At 36.0% G+C, this 23,085-nt stretch overlaps 1 protein-coding gene across 3 annotated transcripts in view; it reads right to left on the minus strand.

The window, feature by feature from the left end:
* Positions 1-23,085, minus strand: part of MAGE (necdin, MAGE family member) — a 224,698-nt gene that overhangs the window by 131,901 nt on the left and 69,712 nt on the right. For all 3 annotated transcript variants that reach the window (XM_090371627.1, XM_090371626.1, XM_090371628.1), the window contains exons 4-5: positions 15,502-15,565; positions 15,200-15,279 (exon numbers count right to left, since the gene is read on the minus strand). In XM_090371627.1, the coding sequence (XP_090227753.1) occupies positions 15,200-15,279; positions 15,502-15,565 (144 nt within the window). The remainder of the gene's footprint in view (positions 1-15,199; positions 15,280-15,501; positions 15,566-23,085) is intronic.

Genomic DNA, 23,085 nt, shown 5'->3' on the forward strand with positions numbered 1-23,085 from the left:
GTTTTTATCTTCAACAATTTCTCCTCCACTTTACTTTCAGTTATTACAAGATTCTCTAGCTTACTGCTAGAGTTGAATACACCTCTGGCATTCCCCTCGCTCAATAACTCCTCATGTGTGAATGTCGATGCAAAATATTCATTTAGTTTGTTAGCTACCTGGGCAGGGTCATCAACAGTTGACCCATCGATATCAAGTGGACCAATCTGATTCATCCCCTTCCTTCTAGAGTTTACATAAGTAAAGAACTCTTTGCTGTTTTTCTTCGCATCCCTTGCCAAGGATCTCTCGTAATCTGCCTTCGCCTGCCAAACCTCCTTTGTAACTTGGTTACAGATCAACTTGTATCTATCATAGGCTTCTGTGTCACATGTTAATTTGTATGTATCTCATGCATTTTTCTTCTCTGCCATATGCCTCATTAGTTCATCTGACATCCATTTAGGCCTAAACCTTGAACAATATTTCTTAGTTGGTATGTAAAGCCTAGTAGCTTGCAAGATAAGTTCTTTGAATGCTTTGATCCCACTGTATAGAATATAAATACTGTCTCAGTCCATCGTAGTCGCCTTTACGATAAATGAACCTAGTGGTTCATTTATCTGCAGATTCTTAATGCATGAAGAATCACTACTGATAACCAAACCAAGAGTATTACTCCCTTTAGTTGCCTCCCGAACATGCTGTTGTAGAAAACAATCATCCAATAAATCCACAAAAGCCTTGCTAGTGTGTGAGTGACCAGCCCCCAAATTCCAGTCAATATCTGGGAAATTAAAATCCCCCATTATAAGACTCTCTGATTTACTGGCCCAGTCTATTTCTCTGTACAGTTTCTTATTATACTCATCAGAGTCATTAGGCCTATAGCACACTCCTACTCTCAATTTTGATCTCCCAATGCTTATGTCACACCAAACTGACTCGACACTGCACTGTCCAGCGATGTCGACTGGCTTCACTTCCTTGGATTTTATGTGTTTCTTAACTAATAGCATAACCCCTCTTCCCTTCCTACCCTGTCTATCCTTTCTGTAGACATTGTACTCCCCAAATTCCAGTTCTGCATTCCTTATATCTGTGTGACACCACATCTCTGAAATCCCAACAATATCTGCCTTTGATGTTTTGAACAATACCTCAAATTCATCAAATTTATTTACTAAACTCCTAGCATTGGTGTACACGCAAGTATACATGCACCTGCTCTTCCTCTTAGCCACCCTAACACAACCCATGTGTTTACTTGTACCCCAATGATTCCCAGCAGTCTCTGAAATATCCTGCATCTTATTTTCCAGGCTGCTGCTCATTCCAATAGAAGCAGTGCAAGAATCACTTTCTCCTCTGCCAGTGGCTACTGTTAATCTATTAGTCCTTGTATCTCCCCAATCTAGCAGTTTTCCGACCCACCTAACACTGCCTCGATAGAATCAGCAAACATTCTTGCACCCTTTTTATTTAAGTGTATCTCATCCCTGTAGAAGCAGTCTCTCCTGTTAACAAATACAGACCAGGCTGAAAAAAATTCTACCCCTTGAGCCCTGCACAATCTTTCCAGGGCCGAATTGATCGACAGGGCTCTCATCATATACTCCCTCCTATCGTGTCTGCTATCGGCTCTTTTTTTTCATCAGTGACCTGTACTTGTTAAGTAATTTCGCTGGTCTCCTACTCTTAATATCATTAGTGCCAACATGTACAACTATATCACCTTTTGTGCCCTTAAAAGATGATATCCGCTCTACAATGTCGTCAACCTTTGCCCCTGGCAGACATACCCTGGTCCTGTTCCACCTATCATCTATGACATTCTTGTAGTGTCTTACTGACGCTAGTATCTCTTAGGGCAGGTCACAAGTAAGCCATTCAATTAGTGTCCTTCTGATAACCCTGTTAACATTTCCTAATTTGAAAGCTTTTGACACTGTTGCGCATGGAAGACTACTGTACAAATTGGAGCAGAATGGTATTAAGGGTAAGTTGTTACCATGGATAAAAGGATGGTTGAGTGGGAGAAGACAGAAGGTGGTAATCAATGGACGTTGCTCTTCATGGACTAATGTTATTAGTGGAGTCCCACAGAGTTCGGTGTTGGGTCCACTGTTGTTTTGTATATTTATCAATGATATTGATGAAGGTATATCAGGCTTAGTGTCGAAGTTTCCAGATGATACAAAGGTTGGCAGGGTTGTTAATGACAGTAATGGCAGTGTGCTACTGCAACAGGATCTAGAAAATTTGGGCAGATGGGCTAAGAAGTGGCAACTGAAGTTAAACCATGACAAATTCAAAGTACTGCATATGGGTAGAAGTAACTCCAGAGAAATGTACCAGCCGTGTGGTATTACACTTAAGTGGTAGAAAATGAAAAAGACCTGGGAGTCATTGTGCAGTCAGATATGAAGTTTTCTGAGCAATGCAGACAGGCTGCCAGGGCAGGTCATGGGGTTTTGTCAATGATATATAGGAATTTTGGTAGCAGGGAAAAGGAGATGATTGTCCGTCTGTATAAGGCAATGGTCAGTCCACTCCTTGAGTACTGCATACAGGTCTGGAGGCCTCATTTTAGGAAGGATGTAGATTTGCTTGAGCATGTACAGAGAAGGGCAACAAGATTGGTGGGGGAATGAAGGGATCCTCTTACCAAGAGAAGCTTAAGTTCTGTAAATTGCAGCAGCTGGAGACTAGGCACCTGTGCAGTGATCTGATTGAGGTGTATAAGGCCTTGAATGGGTTGAGCATGCTGAATTCTGATGGGATTCTTCCACTTGTTCAGATTACGAACTTAAGGAGGCATAAATTCAAATTAAGGAAAGACAGATGTAGAATAGATGTGCGGAAATTTGCCTTTAGCCAGCGGGTGGCTAATTGCTGGAACAAACTTCCATCTGTCGGTGTGGAAGTTGATAGGTTAAATAAATTTAAGGAGGAACTGGACAAATATTTAGAGGGAATGGTTGTGTGAATTTTTTTTTTTTTTTTTTTTTTGGCTGATGCTGCATAAGCTCATACACATGCTTTCTTGCATCGCATGCCACTACTTGATATCGATGGTTCAACTGTTGATGATCCTGCTCAAGCAGATAACAAACTAAATGAATATTTTGCATCGATATTCACACATGAGGAGTTATTCAGGGAGGGGAATGCCAGAGGTGTATTCAACTCTGGCAGTAAGCTTGATAATCTTGTAATAACCGAGAGTAAAGTGGAGGAGAAATTGTTGAAGATAAAAACAAGAAAGGCACCTGGAGTGGATGTGATCTATCCAGTTTTATTAAAGGAGGCAGCAAAGGAAGTAAGCAAACACTTAGCCATAATTATGAGAGCTTCCTTGGACTCAGTGGAGGTACCCATGGACTGGAGATGTGCAAATATGACCCCAATCCACAAAGGAGGATGAAAGGGGGAGACAGGTAATTACAGACCTCTTAGTTTAACTTCTGTTCCAGGGAAGTTAATGGAGGCACTGGTTAAAGAAGCATTGCAGGATCATCTAGACAAGACTTCAGTTATAGCTCGGACACAGCATGGGTTTGTTAAGGGGAAGTCCTGTCTGACTAATCTGATTGGATACTATGATGTAGTCACAAAGGAACTGGATGCAAAGAATAACTTAACTTTGATATCATAAAGATTTGGATCTTAGAAAAGCCTTTGATACTGTTGCACATGGAAGACTGCTGCACAAATTGGAGCAGTGTGGCATTGGAGGCAAATTGCTGCTATGGATAAAGAGATGGTTGAGTGGGAGAAGATAGAGAGTGGTAATCAATGGACACTGCTCTTCGTAGACTAATGTGATTAGTGGAGTCCCTCAGGGTTCAGTGTTGGGTCCATTGTTGTTTTCTGTATTTATAAATGATATTGATGATGGTATATCAGGCTTAATGCCCAAGTTTGCAAACAATAAAAAGGTTGGCGGGGTTGTTACTGACACTAATGGCAGTACACTGCTGCAACAGGATCTAGAAAGGTTAAGCCGATGGGCTGAGAGGTGGCAAATGAAGTTTAACCTTGGCAAATGTAAAGTTCTTCATATGGGAAGCAGTAATCCCAGAGTAACATATCAACTATGTGGTACCACACTGACAGTGGTAGAGAATGAAAAGGATCTGGGAGTAATTGTTCAGGCAGATATGAAGTTTTCTGAGCAGAGTAAACGGTCTGCAAGAATAGCTCATGGTGTCTTGTCAATGATATACAGGAATTTTTCTAGCAGGGATAAGGAGGTGATTACCCCCTTGTATAAGGCAATGGTCAGGCCACACCTTGAGTACTGTATACAGGTCTGGAGGCCTCATTTTAAGAAGGATGTAGATCTGTTGGAACGAGTACTGAGAAGGGCAACAAGATTAGTGAATGGAACAAAGGGTTGCTCTTACGAAGAAAGGCTTAAGTTTTGCAAATTACAGTGTCTGGAGACTAGGCACCTGCGAGATGATCTGATTGAGGTGTATAAAGCCCTGAATGGTTTGAGCATGCTCAATGCAGATGGGATTTTTCCTCTTGCTCAGAATAATCGCCTGAGAGGGAATAAATTCAAATTGAGGAAAGACGGTTTTAGGATTGATGTGCGGAAGTTTGCCTTTAGCCAGCGGGTGGTTGATTGGTGGAACAAACTTCCTTCTGTCGTTGTAGAAGTTGACAGCTTAAATAGATTCAAGACAGAACTTGACAAACATTTGGAACGAGTGGATGGGTGAAATAAGGGGTGTTTTTTTTTTTTTTTTTGGCTGATTCTATATAAGCTTGCTTTCTTGCATCATGTGCCTTTGCTAATGCTATGTTTTTCCCATGTGTGATACTTTTCCAATGTTTCCTTGGTATTAACACATAAATTAGGACTATTTTCCATTAAAAAGTACAACGTGCTCTCAAGATTCAGATATCCTTCTGATGGGAAAGCGAGTCCAATCAGTCATATGCAAAGCTGGAGCAGCAATGGAGCATCACACAATTTTATAAATTCTGACATTGAATCACTCAATAGTCATTCCATGCATTTCAAATTAAGTCACCTGTAGCCTGTGCTATAAAATTATGGTATGAGGTGCTACAACAGTCAGAAATTAGTTGGTGAATGCTTAGAGAAGGTGCAGGGCAACTATACGGAAGTAGTTAAATAACTTAAGTTATTTCTGTAATTAGTGGAGCTGAAAGGTCTAAAAAAATCAAAAGGAGAGTGGCCATAAGCACTTCCACTACTCAACATGGAGCTGCACAGCCTTGGCCTCCATGGTAAACCACAGGTTCTAAGCCCAACATACTTCTAATGAATTTCCCATTCATTAGAAGAATATTGCTTGGAGTGAGTGCACTTCCCGTTTTTTATGGATTCTGGAAAGAGACTGTATGGAGTGTTATATAATTCTACACGACGTTCAAGTTAGACATTCAAGTTTGGATTTCTCAAAATACGTAGAAAACAGTACCCATTAAAGTTAAACTGCAAAGTTTGGAGGGAAGGAACTATCAACAATGCAAATGTGGCCACGGGCAGGGACATCCATATTGACATTTTTGAACTCTGTCTCATTTACACTGTAGAAATTCATTCTGCACTAGCATGATAATGCTGAGCCACAGAGACAGACGTCTAAGAACATGAACTGAAATGGTATTTCAACATTGCCATGAAAGTTAATCAAGCAAGATCAACACAGCCTTCTTCAACTGTACTAATGATGAATAATTTAAAAGGAGAAGAAGCAAAATAACAAATAATACCAACAAAAATATTTCCAACTAATATCACGGCTCACATTTTTTACCCTTACTCCCTTCATGTATTTTATGTAATTCATATTGAATCATACCATCCATCTAAATAATATAATGGTTCACAGCAAATTAAGAACTCAAGTTACATTTGTTTCTGTTCATTCTATGTTAATGTTTCATGTCATCTATCCTAAACAAATTACTAGCCCATGGTAAACTATAAGTGAAACAGAAACAAATGTAAATTGAATTAGAACTCAATTTAAATTTGTTTCTGGTTGTTCCTTTTTGATGTTAACAACATTCAAAAGGAATATTTCTTTGTAACAGTTCATATAAATGAACAGTCGATGACCACCAAATATGGTTAATGATAATTTCTTGTCAAATGGCTAGTTGTGAAGTCTTCTGATCTATATAGTCGTGTTTGGAGTATATATAAGAGTTACAGATTGTAACTCTCACGAAGTTTTGTTTCACTTTCTTTGGTTCTGTGAGCTTTATTGGTTTAAGATTCTGAAAATATAATTCAATAATGTCTGTTTTATCTCTAAGGTCCTTGAGGCAGTCGCAGAGATTCTCTCAGATATGCCAGACAAGCTCTGCTTGCTACCTGGGAGTCTAAAACATTGATGGAACTGATATTCAGGTCACTCAAGTCAAGTGGACCGAATTTCAGCGAAGTCTGGATGGTCTGTGGCAGCCAAATCCTCTGCTTGCACCTTCACAATGGTGGGACTGTTAGTAATCCTGGGTATAACCCCCCATGCGCAAGCTGTTTGTTTTTTTTTGTTTGTTTTTGGTTTTTTATTGGCGCATTGGCAGCTGTGGCCATAATGCGCCACCCCATGCGCAAGCACACTGTGGGTAACCACCTAGGTGTGAACCAAAGTAAGCAGGGGTCGAGGTGTGGCGCCCACACCACATGCAGGAATGTCGCCCCCCCCCTCTGAGTTACCAGGCAATACTAGGTGGTAGATGACTCACATCAACTGGTGCAATACCACCACTTTGCTTATTGAAGGCTTGAAGTGGTGGAACCCATGTTTAGTCTCCAGAGCTAAGTTCCGGTCAACCTTCCCCATCTCTTCCATCTTGCAGTGTGATTGATGTCTTCTGAGGTTATGATGAACACCATGGCGAGATCCAAACTTCTTTACGTTTTGAGGGTACAGCTCTAAAACGGTGTTCGCAGGCCGGCTACTAGTTAGTACACCGGACCGAACCTATTGATAACTCTCCAGGAGGATCAGCTAGTGAATAATCTTGCTGCCTCTATTCTGCCAGACAGTGACAGGAGGGAGTGCGAGTAGTGTGTATACTGGGGGGAGGGGCATTGTCAAGGCCATGTTATGTCAAGGATCTGGGTATATTCTTACCATGTTAATTAAGATCGTAAGAGCGATAAAGCTCAATATGTCCTACTAATGTTATTATTATAAACTATAAAAGGAAACCTCATAACTTTATGTAGGATCAGAATTCTCTCAACACTCACGTTGGAAGGATTATGTGATTATACAAATAAATGTCCCATATTTAATATTAAATAAAATCGATTATGAAAATTACATTAAAATTATATAAATAAATACTTATTAAAAGATTGTCACGCATTCAATTCTCATTCCCAACATAACGCATCAGAAAAAGCCAGGAGAAGTCGACAGCCATCAACACCCCTAAAAAACCAATACCGCATGTTAACATGAGAACTGAAAACAATTGTCAGATTTATCCTTAAAAAAACACAGGCTAAAATATCTAAAATGATAAAAATTGTCTAAACTTCTTATAACGGGCCAAACTTATTTGGATACACTGCATGCTCACAAGAAGTAAAGTGTTTTGTGTGAATGATAATACCCATCCCTTTTTTTATATTTAAACCTATCGACTACCTAATATGAGATTATTTTTACTAAACCAATGTGTAAATTTACTAAACCAATGTAAATTAACGTTCACAAATTCGCGTTTTCACGCGAATTTGTGAGTCCGAGATAGTATACGGCCACAGTCCGAGATAGTATACGGCCTACAAAATTTATGGAATTTGCATTTAACCTCATTTCAAGAGTTTCAGCGATCAGTAATTTAATATGTTCATGTTGCGTATTTATAACTTTTGCTTCATTAAAAATGAAAAACATGGCTATCGTTGATAGCATGAAAAGCAAGTTTTGAGGCAATTGTCCTTCTTGTCCTGACTGATGCCACATGTTGTTGTATCCTCATTGAAAGAAAATTATGTGTCGAACCAATATACAAGGAATTACATTTGCTGCAAGTAATATTGTAAACTACATTGTGTGAATCCATGGTTGAAACGGAGTCCACCACTCTATGTTTCAAAACAATATGGACTTTACTAATCAGTTGGGCAACTATCTTAAATTCTGTGTTTTTAAAGATATTAACAAATTGTTTGTACCAATACTGTACATATGAAACTTTAATAAAATATTTCTGTTTGGGTCTATTGTTCATTATACCAGTCTCTAGTTTGTTTTGCTTGTTCTCTTATCTTCATAATGGTACCAAATGTGTAACCCCTATTTAGAAATCTTTTCACAAGTTCCATAAGTTCATCTAGTAATAACTCCTGAGTAGAGCTATATTTATATGCATTATAAAACTGATTAAAAATAATACTCCGTTTATATGTAAGCTGATGACAGCTAGAACAGTGTAAGAATTTACAAGTATTTGTCGGTTTCCTATAAATTTTAAAATATATATTCTCATTAACTCTAGTTTAGTAAACTCATTAGTATAATTATGTAATCACATAATCCTTCCAACGTGAGTGTTGAGAGAATTCTGTTCCTACATAAAACTATGAGATTTCCTTTTATAGTTTATAATAATAACAGTAGTAGGACATATTGAGCTTTATCGGTCTTACAATCTTAACTAGTAATTTATATATTGAATAGTTTGACTTATCATTTGTTTCTCTCCCTCACACGATACACTTGATTCCTACTTAAACATCACTTGTTAATACCTTGCTTTAAGGCATATTTTCCTTGCGATAACATGTAAGATTATTTCACATTAAATTTTTAATGTATTGCTTAAGTGAGAACTTAATACCAAAATTTGCAAGTGTCCTTAGGACAGAGAATTTCAGGTATAAAGAAATTATTGGTTACAGTCTCAAAAAATAGTTAGGATGACCTTAGATGTTAGGGTTGTAAAAAGAAAAGGTATTTATTTTAGTCAATGCTTACGCAATAAGGTAAAGAGGTATCTACATGGTAACAATTGGGATCATTTAAAATCAGTCATCAGTCATTGGGGTCATCAAATTAGGAAGAAGCACTTTCAAATGAAATAAATATAAGACATACGAACAAAATACACCGCTTACTCCTTATGAAAAACAGATGCATAATGGGGACTACATCACGAGCAGGGTTTTCTAAAAGTAGTGGACGAGGCAAGTTGAAGGGGTGATTGGTCACACTAGAAATACACGACAGATATTTTCAGATATAATGATACAAGATAATACTACTAAATTTAAAGAGGTACAAACACAGGATAATGTTACTGACCACAATGTAGTTAATTTATCTTCATACGATTTGTCTGCATCTCAGGTAAATCTTTTAAGTAAGGGTCTTAATTACAATTTACCACATGAAACAAATGGTTATTGAATTTGAGTATGGGTTAAGAAATGCAAAACATAGGGAGGGCCTAATACAGCAGATTAATGGGGTTATCAATCAATCATTTTAGGGACCCTTACATACCTAAATTATTTAAAGAAGAGAGTATTGGGCAACAAAAGACAGAATAACAATATAATTATACAGAAAGCAGATAAAGGAGATACAGTAGTTGTTTTAAATAAAGGTAATTACATCGACAAACTCATGAATATTGTATCCGATAGTTCCACTTACCAATTGGTAGGGAAAAAAAATGTTTGACAACTTAATTAAACAGTTTAATAGAATGTTAACGGAATACGGGAAAAAAAATTGTTTCGATGGCACTATTAAAAAATTTAAAAGCTAGAACTAATAATGTACCCACTCTTTTGGGCAGGTAAAGTTGCACAAAATGGGACATCCAATTAGACCCAATGTCTTATAAAAATTCAGCTTTTTCATCACTCGCGACATATTTATATGCAATTATTAAACCTTTACGTCTGACACTAGCATTTAGTATAAAGAATTCGGATATGTTGTTTAATCAGTTAAAGAGAAAAGGTTAAATACAGATGATAAATTATTTTCCCTAGATGTAGTTTCTTTGTACATGGATGTACATGTCGAGTATGCTTTAGAACAATGCAGGATCTAATTAATGATGATTCTGTAATTTTAAATAAGGCTAATTTACCAAAAACTGAAATATTTCACCTAATCAAGTTTCTTGTTCAAGCCAATTATATTCATTTCTAATCCAAAATTTATAGACATATATTTGGATTACCGATGGGTCTTAGCCTGAGCGAACTAGTTGCTGAAATTTATCTTAATAAAATTGAACAGTTATATTTAAGACTGTTTCTTCCAAGTTTAACATTTTATGGTAAATACTTGGATGATACCTTAATTTTTACGAAGGGTGATATAGTAAATAAGGTTTTGGATTTATTTAATAAGATACATACCAGACTTAATTTTACTTTAGAAATGGAAAATCCACAGAAAAAAAGCTATAAACTTCCTAAATTTTAATTGATTAGAGTTAATGAGAATATATATTTTAAAATATAGAGGAAACCGACAAATACTGGCAAATTCTTACACTGTTCTAGCTATCATTCGCTTACATACAAACAGAGTATTATTTTAATCAGTTTAATAATGCATATAAATATAGCTCTACTCAGGAGTTATTACTAGATGAACTTATGAAAATATTTCTAAATAGGGGTTACACATTTGGTACCATTATGAAGATAAGACAAGCAAAACAAACTAGAGACTGGTATAATGAACAATAGGCCTGAACAGAAATATTTTATTAAAGTTCCATATGTACAGTATTGATACAAACAATTTGTTAATATCTTTAAAAACAAAGAATTTAAGGTAGTTGCCCAACTGATTAGTAAACTCCGTGTTGTTTTGAAACATAGAGTGGTGGATTCCATTTCAACCATGGATTCACACAATGTAGCTTACAATATTACTTGTGGTGAATGTAATTCCTTGTATATTCGTTCGACACATAACTGTCTTTCAATGAGGATACAACATGTGACATCAATCAAGACAAGAAGGACAATAGCCTTGGAACTTGCTTTTCATGCTATCAACGATAGCCATGTTTTTCTTTTTAACGAAGCAAAAGTTATAAATAAGCAACATGAATATATTAAATTATTGATCGCTGAAACTCTTGAACATTACGCAATTTATGGAAATTCCATAAATGTTCTTAGCTGTATACTATCTCGGACTTTCACGCACATTTGTGAACGTTAATTTACACATTGGTTTAGTAAAAATAATCTCATATTAGGTAGTCGATACGTTTAACTAAAAAAAAAAGGGTATCATTCAAAAAAAACACTTTACTTCTTGTGAGCATGGAGTGTATCCGAATAAGTTTGGTCCCTTATAAGAAGTTTAGACAATTTTATGATTTTAGATATTTTAACCTATGTTTTTTTTTAAGGATAAATCCGACAATTGTTTTCTGTTCTCATGTTAACATAAGGTATTGGTTTTGGTTTTTTGGGGGGTGTTGATGGCTGTCGACTTCTCCTGGCTTTTCCTGATGCATTATGTTGGAAATGAGAATTGAATGTGTGACAAACTTTTAATATGTATTTATTTATATAATTTTAATGTAATTTTCGTAATTGATTTTATTTAATAATAAATATGGGATATTTATATAATCACATAATCCTTCCAACGTGAGTGTTGAGAGGATTCTGATCCTACATAAAGCTATGAGGTTTCCTTTTATAGTTTATAACTTACCATGTGTATACCATATCCAAAAATTTCATTACTTCATAAAGCATGTCCCCCCCCCCACCTTTTCTTACCATTGAATATGCCATGAATTGTCAAACTTATATGGGAAATGATCTAAACCTCCAAACATTTCCTAGTTCATTTCACAAATATAGTTGGTCTCAGTTCTAATAATCTCAACAATGTCCACTCACAGTCTGCCAAACCCCATTTACTTTTTCTGACAGAATTTCAGTTATCGGTTGATTCAACCACTTTTGATCTCAGTTCCCCAAATTATTTGCTGTATGATTCCTATCGCCTCAAAGGTGGTACTTGTGCATATGTCCATTACGATATTCCCTGCCAAAGAATTGGTAATTTCGAATCTCCTCTGGCTTAAAATTTCTCAACCTCGTTGTGTCAAATTCATCTGTTGCCTCTACTATTCTCTCAACTCCACTAATCACTTGGAACACTTTGACTTCCTCTCTTTGCAACTTGACTTTCTCCAGTCCAACTTTCCTAACAGTGAGGTAATTTTCCTTGGTGATTTTAATGTTCACAACTCCAGCTGGCTTCCGTTTTCTAGTCACACCGACCGAGCTGGTCGAGATGCTGAGGCTTTTGCAATTTCTAATGACCTTGCACAGATTGTTCATTTACCTACAAGAATACCGGACAATTCTAGCCAAAACACTTGATCTTTTTCTCACAAACAACCCTTCTGAGTACATGGTCGAAGTGAGTGCTCCTTTAGGTACCTTAGATCACAACTTGGTGACTGTCTCTTCTCCACTGGAGCCTTTATCTCATGGCTATTCTCAACCTCGTGTTGTTCAGCATGACAAGAATGCAAAATGGGATGACCTGCGAGATTTCTTTTCTTCTTTTCCTTGGCTGGATTACTGTTTCAAAACTTCTGATGTCAACGTTTGCTCAGATTGTGTCAGTGAAATTATTCTTGTAGTAATGGAATCCTTTATTCCACATTCTGCCTTAAAATCTTATCCTTCACCTAAACCTTGGTTTTCTAATAAATGTGCTAAGACTCAAGAGAAGTATGTTGCATATCGTAATTGCCTTATTTCCAATTCTTCAGTGTCATTTTCTGCCTATACCAGGGCTCGCAACAATTCTCAAGCAGTTATTATCAGTCCAAATTAGATTTTGAACAGGCTAAGAGTAGAAAACTTGCTTCTTGCCCTAATGGTAGCCAAGCATTCTTGTATTTTGCCAAAGCTATTGGCCCCAACTTTTGCCCATCTCTGCTCCCACCTCTGTCCAAACCAGATGGTTCTATTGTCACTTCAGCCAAGGATAAAGCTGACCTGCTAGCATCCCATTTTTCTTCCAACTCATGTATTAATGATCTTGGTAAAACACCTCCCACCATTCCCAGCAATTCCATTCCCTTTAACTGCCTTCTGTGGTCTTCCGTCAAAAATATGTCAGAAGGATTTTCACGAATCTTGTTGCTAAGAAAGCACTGATGGTACTTCTCCACTTGTTCTCAAAACATGCACTCCTGAACTTACTCCTGTTCTTTGTCACCTTTTTTCACTTTCTTACTCCAAAGGCGTTTTTCCTTTTGACTGGAAATTTCTTCATATCCAGCCAGTTCCTAAAAAGGGTGACAAATCCCTCCGATCCCATTTTCATCCCATTGCAATTACTTCTACTCTTTCTAAAGTAATGGAGAAATCAATTAACTGCCAACTTTTATACTATCTAGAAACCTTCCATCTGATTAACAATCGCCAGTATGGTTTCCATCAGTGTCGATCCACTGGTGATATTCTGGCTAATGTTACCCATTTATGGACAAATTCAATGGAAAAGTTCAGTGAAACAAAAGCAGTTGCTCTTGACATCTAAAGACTTTTGATCGTGTTTGGCATAAACGTCTTCTAAACAAGCTTCCATCCTATGGTTTGCCAACTGTTTTTTGAAATTGGTTATCCAGTTTTCTATCTGACTGTTCACTGCGGGTGATGGAAGTTGGCTCTCTGTCTTCCAACTTCTCCACTAATGTTGGTGTCCCCAAAGTTTCAGTTCTTTCCCCCCACTCTTTTCCTCTTGTACATTAATGACCTTCTTCGATTGACCAGAAATCTTGTCCATAGTTTTGCTGATGATAGCACATTGTATTCCACTTTCCAGTTTGAGAAACCTTACCCTGCTTAATCAGCTTCAACTTCTTGAAGATCCGCTACCAATTCCTTAAATGCCGATCTCCAGGTAATTCACCAGTGGGACAAAGACAACTTAGTTGATTTCAATCCTTCTAAAATTCAGTCCTGTCTTATATCTCGAAAAAAAAGACTCGTCTGCTTATCTTCGGTGACACTCCGATTTCTAAGCAAGATGATATCTCTCTTTTGGGGATTACACTGACTTCTAATCTCTCTTGGCACAAGCACATTACAAATATTGCTTCCTCTGCATCTAAAAAAACTTGGTTTTCTCTTTGCTCTCAGCGTTACTTTTCTTCCTAACTGCTGTTCATTCTGTACAAATCACAAATCCGCCCTACCATGGAATATTGTTCCCACATCTGGGGCGGCACCCTCAAAACCTCTCTCAGGCTTCTAGGTTAATTAATGACTCATCTCTAACAGTCTCTCCACTCGCTCTCTCATGGATGTACTGTTTCTGCTGCATGCCTTTTCTACAGATACTTGCATGGGCACTGTTCTTCTGAATTGGCTTCTATAATTCCTGCTCTCTCTTTCAAAACAGTCAGAACATGTGCCGCCACCAGCCAACATCCATTTACTATCCAACCTCAAACTCACAGCACCAACTTTTCATCTTTCTCGTTTATTCATTCAACTGCAGTTTTCTGGAATAACCTTCCTTCATATGTATTTCCTGAAAATTACAGTGTACAGGAGTTCAAGTCTAATGTCAACAAATATCTTCTTTCATCTTCTAAACCTCCAACCCATGTACAGTACTAAGTACTATAGGCTCTAATACCTCTCATGTTTAGGGTTTTCATAAAAAAAAAAAAATCTTATCCTATCAACCAGTGTATTTAAAATTTGAGTTTCATAAAACTGAAATCTATTGTACAAAAAGACTGTAGGTGAATAAATATTTCAACTAATGTTAATCGGTGTTCATTTTAACCAAGTTTTATTTGTAATCAACGCCACTAGATATGCAATAACAAATCTAAAAGGTTTGATTTGTTAGCATATCTAGTGGTTGAAAAATTCCACTTCCCATTTTTACTTGTCTTATACATATTATCCTTTTATTTAACATTAGTTTCATAATCAGAAGTCAAAAGTTTATAACTAAAGTAACAATTTTATTTTGAATATTTGCTAAATTTTTTTATTTTATTATGTGAAATTTCAGTGCACTTAATATATACTAGTTGTGCTTCTGACCATTCGTTAAATATAGCATAATACACTGTTTCTATAACAACATCTATACCACAATATTTACTGGCTACATGAGTACTGAACCAAAAATTCTTATTCAAATTTAAATCTATACTATAATTAACAATAATTACTTACCCGTCTCAGATGACTTTTTGCTTGACCGATAATTTTGGAAAATGATTTACTATGATTTTTTAATGCATGTTTGATAATATCTAAGGAGAAAAAAAATAGTTTCAGCCAATCACATAAGTAATTTAACTGAATTTAAGAAATTCACATAAGAAATTAAATAGTCCTATATTAATTAAATGAAAGATTTTTCTGCACATTTTTGCTTCTATGATTAATTTTGGAAAGCCATTTACTGCTTTCATAATGTCAATTTAAGTCAGTCAGTCAGTGTATATCATAAAAGCAATGGAAAACATAATTACCTGCTTTTTTTATAGTATATTTCTTCTGGTCTGCAATTAAAAGGTAATGAACACAGTCATTCACCTAGAAAGAATTGTACATATGTTATTCAAATTCATGGATCCATGCTGCAATTTAATTCAAATATTCTAAAAATCCAATGTAATGCAAGGTTAACAATGTGGAGATCCTAGTTTTCTATTATATGTCAGATTCTTTTATTTATGCAGTCTGAATTCTTTCCCTTTTAATTCTAACAAAGAACAAATTGCACCCCTTTAAACCAAATGAGGTAAGGGTGTTTATAAATTGTTCATCATTACTCATCTGACTGGCACTAGGTTTCCCAATCTGACTGGCACTAGGGTTCCCAATTGAACACAGGTCTAGGGGTACTAAATTCCTATAATGAAACTCTACCTACATCTAACTCGAGAACAGCAATTCAAATAACACACTTTGTAAAAGAAGAACAGAATTTTCAGAATATAATTGCTCTGAAAATTAAAAGTATACACATTATTTAGTTGTTTGATAAATATAGAGTAGAAATAATCATCAAATACAGGATTATCCCTTTTCTACAGTACGCAGAATTCTGCTAATAAATTTTATTATTGCATGAAATAATATGAAACTCGTACCAAAAGAAGCTGGAAACAGTCCATCGAACATATAGGCATGACTATGCTCAGCACTCCATATTTGTAAATGTACCGTATCAGGTCCGCTATAACAGATTCTTTTTTTTTTAGTAAAAGTTTGCTTTCAGTTTGTCAATAATGCAATGTGCATTCTCATATACTTTTCCCTTTCCCAATATAAAGTCAGTACAAATCTGGATATCTCTAGCCACATGCCTTTACTATTTATGCTGTCCTTGAAAAATATTTCAATTTCTGCAAAACCTGTATATGATTAGACAACTCAACATTTATTAATGAACACAGTTATTTACCTAGGAAGAATTTCATGTTTTGCAAATTCATGGATTCATATGTGATTGGTGACCTTATCAAAAATCATGAAGTAAAAATAATGAAGCCGTAAGTGGGTCCTAGAAACTAGGCTTCATCTGTAAATCAGGTTAACCAGGTTTAACATAATTAAGTTTATTTTTAAAAAATGCATAATTTGCTTTTATATAATTCAAACTCTTTGCATATAACTGTGTTTAAAACATTTTAAAAACTTTTTTTTTTTTTAAGGTAACTTTGTTCTATAATTTGACTATCTGTTATGCACTGATGTAAATGAGTTACAATGAGGAGTGGAATACATTATATCAAGTGCAAATGCCTCAAAAACTTTATTAACCATTAATATATGTTGGATTACCTAAAATTTGAGACCTACTAACAAAACCATAGATAAAAACACTGAATAATCCAGGTTATGAAATGATTATTATTGATCTAATTATATAAAATGTTGTTGCCCATACAACTGTTTCAAACATTGCGTTCCTCTTCAATGAGGAGGGCAGACCAGAAAACCCAAATGACCAAGTACACAATATAGCCTAAATTAAACTGGTAGGCACAATATAGCCTAAGTAGCCCCTGCACCAGAAAACCCCCCATAACAGCAACAGAGTAAACTCATACCTCTTCTTATTTATGTAACCTAAACACAACCAAGTTTCCATTAGTCCTATTATGTCATCATTAGTCCTCCTAACCAGAAGTTACAATTTGCTTGTTTTATTGACAACACTGCTGACATTCTATAGACACATTATTACAGCTCTACAAGCATTACAAGAGCTTGTTTTAGGACTCTTTGAAGACTCTTCCTGTATAGTTTACTGCTTTGACATACCCCTTGAAATTATTTAAGCTTGTTTCACTAGTATAAGCTTCCCATTCATTTGAAACATTTGCAGACCTAAACAAAAACTTTTAACAGGCATCCAAGTTTCACTACAAAATAGGTTCTTTCTACCTACAAGTGCAGCAGGCCATGCTGATAAAATATTCCCTCCATAAAGCCCTGCAGAATCTTTCAAGTATTGAATCAATCCATAAGTCTTCCACAGCAAATATTCCTTTCTATCATATGCGAGTAGAATTGTTTATACACATTCTGACTTAACTCGTGGCATTTTTATAACATGATCTTATACTTAACTAAAAAATCAGTTTGCATGCACATAATATCATTAGTTTGTAGCATTATCAGTTCCCATATGACTAATAATGCTCTATTTATCCCCACCACCAAAAGCAGGCAATCTAGTGATTTCATCATCAACTGCTGCTCCATGCGCGCGCGCGCACACACACACACACGCGCACACACACACGCGCGCACACACACACACACACGCGCGCACACACACACACACGCGCGCACACACACACACACGCGCGCACACACACACACACACGCGCGCACACACACACACGCGCGCACACACACACACACACACACACGCGCACACACACACACACACACACACACACACACACACACACACACACACACACACACACACACACACACACACACACCCTGGTTCTAGTCTACCTATTCTTACCACAAAATATGTTACCCATTTCTCTGAAAATGGAAACTCTCCATAAAATAAAATTCTCTTAAACTAGAGCAGTGTGCATTCAATTATTCTGGCCTGAGGCTGGAATCAAGTTGCACTACCTAGCAGGTCACTAGATACATTTCCCTGATGAGCCCCCAGTGTTATGTTTCTATGGTATCTGAATTTGAAGAAACTGTTTTCTACGGTTTATTCAAATTCATCTAGTAATGCACCATGTTTAAATTTAAGGTCAGTGCATTCCTTACAGTGGCAACAAAGAAAAGAATGATCAAGCTAAGTTAAGATTATTTACTAGATTGACCCTGGAATAGTCACTTCCAGCATACAAAACATTCATGGAGATATACTTAGGTCAAACCTTATGATTATGATTACTCCAATAATTTTGGTGATTTGTAAAATGAATAAATTTAAGATTTTAATTGTCTGATTAAATGATGTTTTTTTTTTTTTTTTTTTTCATTTTAAGTGTAAAAAGTTACACATGCCAAACATCAATGTCCCATCTTAAATTTCATAGACTATGCATGTTTATGCATTTTATAAACATGCATAGTCTATGAAATTTATGACATTTTTTACTTGAAAATATTTACTAGTGCCATTAAATTTATATGACGGCACTTAATGTAGCACTTTTTAAAAATATATGAATAAAATATTGCCGCATCACTGGACTGTGCTGTAAACAAAACTTCTAAAATAGATGCTGCATGATATTTCCAGTGATGGCAATCTTGTTTCAAGACAGCAGAAAAAAAAATATGGTTTGAAAATATGGTTTTATCCTGTTCAAATTTGGTTTGAACAGGATAATAAACACAAACATTATTAAAGGTAATCAAGTTCTGCTTTCATTTTTGAAAAGTAGGTAAATAAATGACATGGATTATTTTGAGTTCACCTCAACTTTATTGCTTTTTGAATTTCTTTTCAAACTTTAAAAAATAAATAAATTTTCTATTTATATTCCAGGATGTCAATATAAGGTTACAGAAATTTACAAGATAGAGAAAAAAGACACAATAACATTACCATATTTAGTAATCACATAGATTTGTACCACAGTCACTTGAGGTACCCTTGGCTTGACCACTTGGCTAGTGGCCTGTTGCTTATTTGTTATTAATAACAAAAATTAAGTTATTTTAAAATTTACTCTTGTTTTAATGAAAACCCAAAACATAAAAGATATTAGAACATAGTATAACACACATGGGTTGAAGGCTAAGAAAAGAAGTTATTTATTATTGACATTACACTCTAATTTCTATTTGAGAAATTGTAATCTGAGAAGTACATACAAAGGAAGGTTGTTCGAGAGAACAGAAGTTGAAGGATAAATGAGGAAGAAAAATAAAAGCCGGTTCTGTATGTTTGAGCTGGACAATGAACTGGTTTGGAAGAGTGGTGGAACAACAGATATTACAGATACCATTTCAGAAGAGTGCCCATGGAAATATGCATATGTACAGAAAAGGCATGCAACAGAAACTGAATACCTCTGAGCAATAAAGTGGAAAAACCTAGAGAAAGGTCCTTTTTTTTTTTTTTTATGAAAACCCCAAACACGAAAGGTATTAGAAACTTATGGTATTTAGTACAGTGCAAGGATTGTAGGTTGGGAAGACAGAAGATACTTGACATTAGACCTAAATTTCTGTATATTGTAATTTTTGGGAAAGATTTAGAGGAGATTCCACTAACTTTTGATGCACCATCCAACAAAACTGTGAATATCAAAGGGTCTAAAAGAGTATCAATAAAAACCACCGGGCATGAGAAAATACACACAGTGGTTTTAGTCTGCTGTGTTGATGGCACAAAACTACCACCATTTTTAATGTTTAAAAGAAAAACTCCACCTAAGGAAAAAATTTCAGAAGGTTTATTTGTTTATGTTCATCCAAAAGGATGGATGGATGAATCTGGAATGAATTTATGGCTCCAAAAAACATGGGCAACGTGTCCTGGTGGTCTCTTAAGGAAACCATCTCTTCTCATTTGGGACTAGTTCAGAGCCCATAGAACTGATGTCATTAAAAAGAGGGTGAGGGAAAATTGAATACACAGGTAATTGTCATTCCTGGTGGACGGACAAGCCAATTGCAGGCTTTGGATGTGACCATAAACAAGTGGCGTACTATGGCCACAGATGCTGATGCACCTAATAAATCCCCAAACAAACAAACCATAAACAAGCCATTTAAGCAAAATATGAGAAAACAGTGGAACAAATGGATGGGAGAATCCGATCATGACCTCACACATAGAGGAAGAATGAAGAGGCCCACCATTACATAGGTGTGAGAATCTTGGAGAAATATAAGTGGTAAAATAATTATAAAATTTTTCAAGACTGGAATTAGTAATGCTCTTGATGGCACAGAAGACACTGCGTTATTTGAAGACAGTGATACCAACATTAGTGAGGAAGAGTTTTTGAGATTTGAAGGCGATGATTTTTTTGGCTTTCAAAATGATTGAACTTTCCCTTTGCAGAACACTAATGTTTTTCACTATTGTCTCACTGCCTTTTTTATATGAAGCAAACTACCAATTCTAGTCGTAGTTTGCTTCATATAAAACATTTCCTAATGTAGCTAATATTCTTCTATTTCTCTTTTAAAATTGCTGTATTGGTAAATTAATAGTAATAATTAAATGTTTTATTATACAGTATTAATATTTTTCTTGCTGTTCTGATCACATGTTTAGGACAAGCTGTTTTCTACTATACACATTAGAATAAATATTAACTGCCTAAATACACTAAAACTTTTTTCCCCTAATTTTCCTTTCTGAAATGGGGGTGCGTCCTATATGCCCATGCATCTTATATGCCGTCAAATAACAGTTTATTTGAAAGAAGATTATTCCAGAAAACAGAAGAAAGTTCTGGATGCTACCTGGTTGCAGCCCTCATTCAGATTGGTTTGGAAGAAATGGGGAAATTACAGATGCCAATTCAGAAAAACAGTGCCTATTGAAGTATATATAGAAAAGGTACGCAGAAGAAACATCTAAAAGACAGTGAAGATAGTCATTAATTAACCTGACTGCACTCTTTTAAATGGAGTCAAGAAGCTTGAAAGAGATTTTGAGGACACTCAACCCCAGATGTGGGAACAATATTCCACGGTAGAGCAAATTTGAGATTTGTACAAGTGAGCAGTTGTTTACAAGAAACGTAATGGTGAGAGCGAAAAAGAAAACCCAGTTTTCCGGATGCAGTGGAAGAAATATTTGTGATAGCAATATCACATTTATGTTCAGAGTGAAATGGAAACTCCATAATTTATGTGCTTATGCCAACAAAGACTAGAGGTCAGGGAAATCCATAACAGAGATATATGACATTGTATAGATCTCTGAGTATCAGTGAGGATGAGCACAGGATCAGTAGACTTTTTTTTATAAGAAAAAAAAAAAAAAAAAAAAAAAAAAAAGAAGAAAGACAACACTGAATTTTAGAAAAATTGAAATTAACTAAGTTTTCCTTCACCCAATTGGAGAATCACCGGGAGATTAGCATTTAAAGAATTAGTGGTTGATATTCCAGCAGTTGAAGCTGTTTGTGGAGAGCAAGGTTTCTCAAACTGGAAGGTGGAATGATGTAGTATACTATCATCGACAAAATTATGGATAGAATTTCCAATCAGTGGAAGGCCATTAATGCAAAAAAGGAAAAGCATGTGAGAAAGAACTGAACCTTGGGGTACCAGCATTAGTGAAGTTAGAGAAGACAGAGTGGTCTATAATTACCTGAGTGGGCAGTCAGAGAGAAAAGGATAACCAATTGCACAAAAAATAGTGGTAACCCAAAAGATTAGCATTAGCAAAGGCGCATGATGAAGAAAGCAAGCTTATATAGCATCAGCCAAAAAAAAACTCCCTTATTTCACCTATTCATTCGCTCCAAATGTTTGTCAAGTTCTGCCTTGAATCTATTTCAGCTATCAACTTCTACAATGACAGATGGAAGTTTGTTCCAGCAATCAACCACCCGCTGGCTAAAGGCAAACTTCTGCACATCTATCCTACAACCGTCTTTCCTTAATTTGAATTTATGCCCTCTCAGGCGATTATTCTGAGCAAGACGAAGAATCCCATCCACATTGAGCATGCTCAAACCATTCAAGGCTTTATACACCTCAATCAGATCACCTCGTAGGTGCCTAGTCTCCAGACACTGTAATTTGCAAAACTTAGCCTTTCTTTGTAAGAGCAACCCTTTGTTCCATTCACTAATCTTGTTGCCCTTCTCTGTACTCGTTCCAACAGCTCTACATTCTTCTTAAAATGAGGCCTCCAGACCTGTATACAGTACAGGTCTGGAGGTCTGGAGTACAGGTCTGGCCTGACCATTGCCTTATAGAAGATAGAAGCTTAATGCTAAGCACGGTCAAAAAGCCATAAAAATGTCAAAAGCAACTGCTTGAGTTTCAACAGAATTTTTCATCAAATTTGTCCAAGGATAAGCAATAATAGTTATCACCAGTGGATTGACACTGATGGACTCCATACTGGCAATCACTGATCAGATGGAAAGTTTAAGATAGTTTAAGAGTTGGTGCCTGATGGATTTCTCCACTGCTAGGAAAATGTAAAGGTATTCACCTCTACTTTTTTTTTAAATGGGATGATAATTGGAATGGTACAATTTGCCTGAATGAGCAAATTTCCAAAATTGTATTAAAATTGTATTTTAATTTAAATTGTATTAAAAAGGCAACATGAAACAGAACAGGAGCAAGCTCAGGTGTACAGGTTTTGACACTGGTTAGAATTCTTCCAACATCCCTCTACTGGAAGGCCTCCCAGTAGAAGAATACAGCCAATAACTTCACCAAGAGACTAGAATGCTCAACTACCATTTGGACAAGAAGCAAGTTTTTTAAACTTAACCCATTCAAAATCAAGTTTCCTTTGAATAATAACAGTTTTATTATAGTTATGTGCTGCAGCGTAGGAAGAAACTGAATGTAGAAATCTGGATACAAGTCAATTGCAATATGCTACATTCTTAACTTGGCCAGTTATA

The sequence above is a fragment of the Mastigoproctus giganteus genome, chromosome 4 (assembly GCF_048544385.1).
Source record: "Mastigoproctus giganteus isolate SK-2022 chromosome 4, ASM4854438v1, whole genome shotgun sequence".
Lineage (NCBI taxonomy): Eukaryota > Metazoa > Arthropoda > Arachnida > Uropygi > Thelyphonidae > Mastigoproctus > Mastigoproctus giganteus.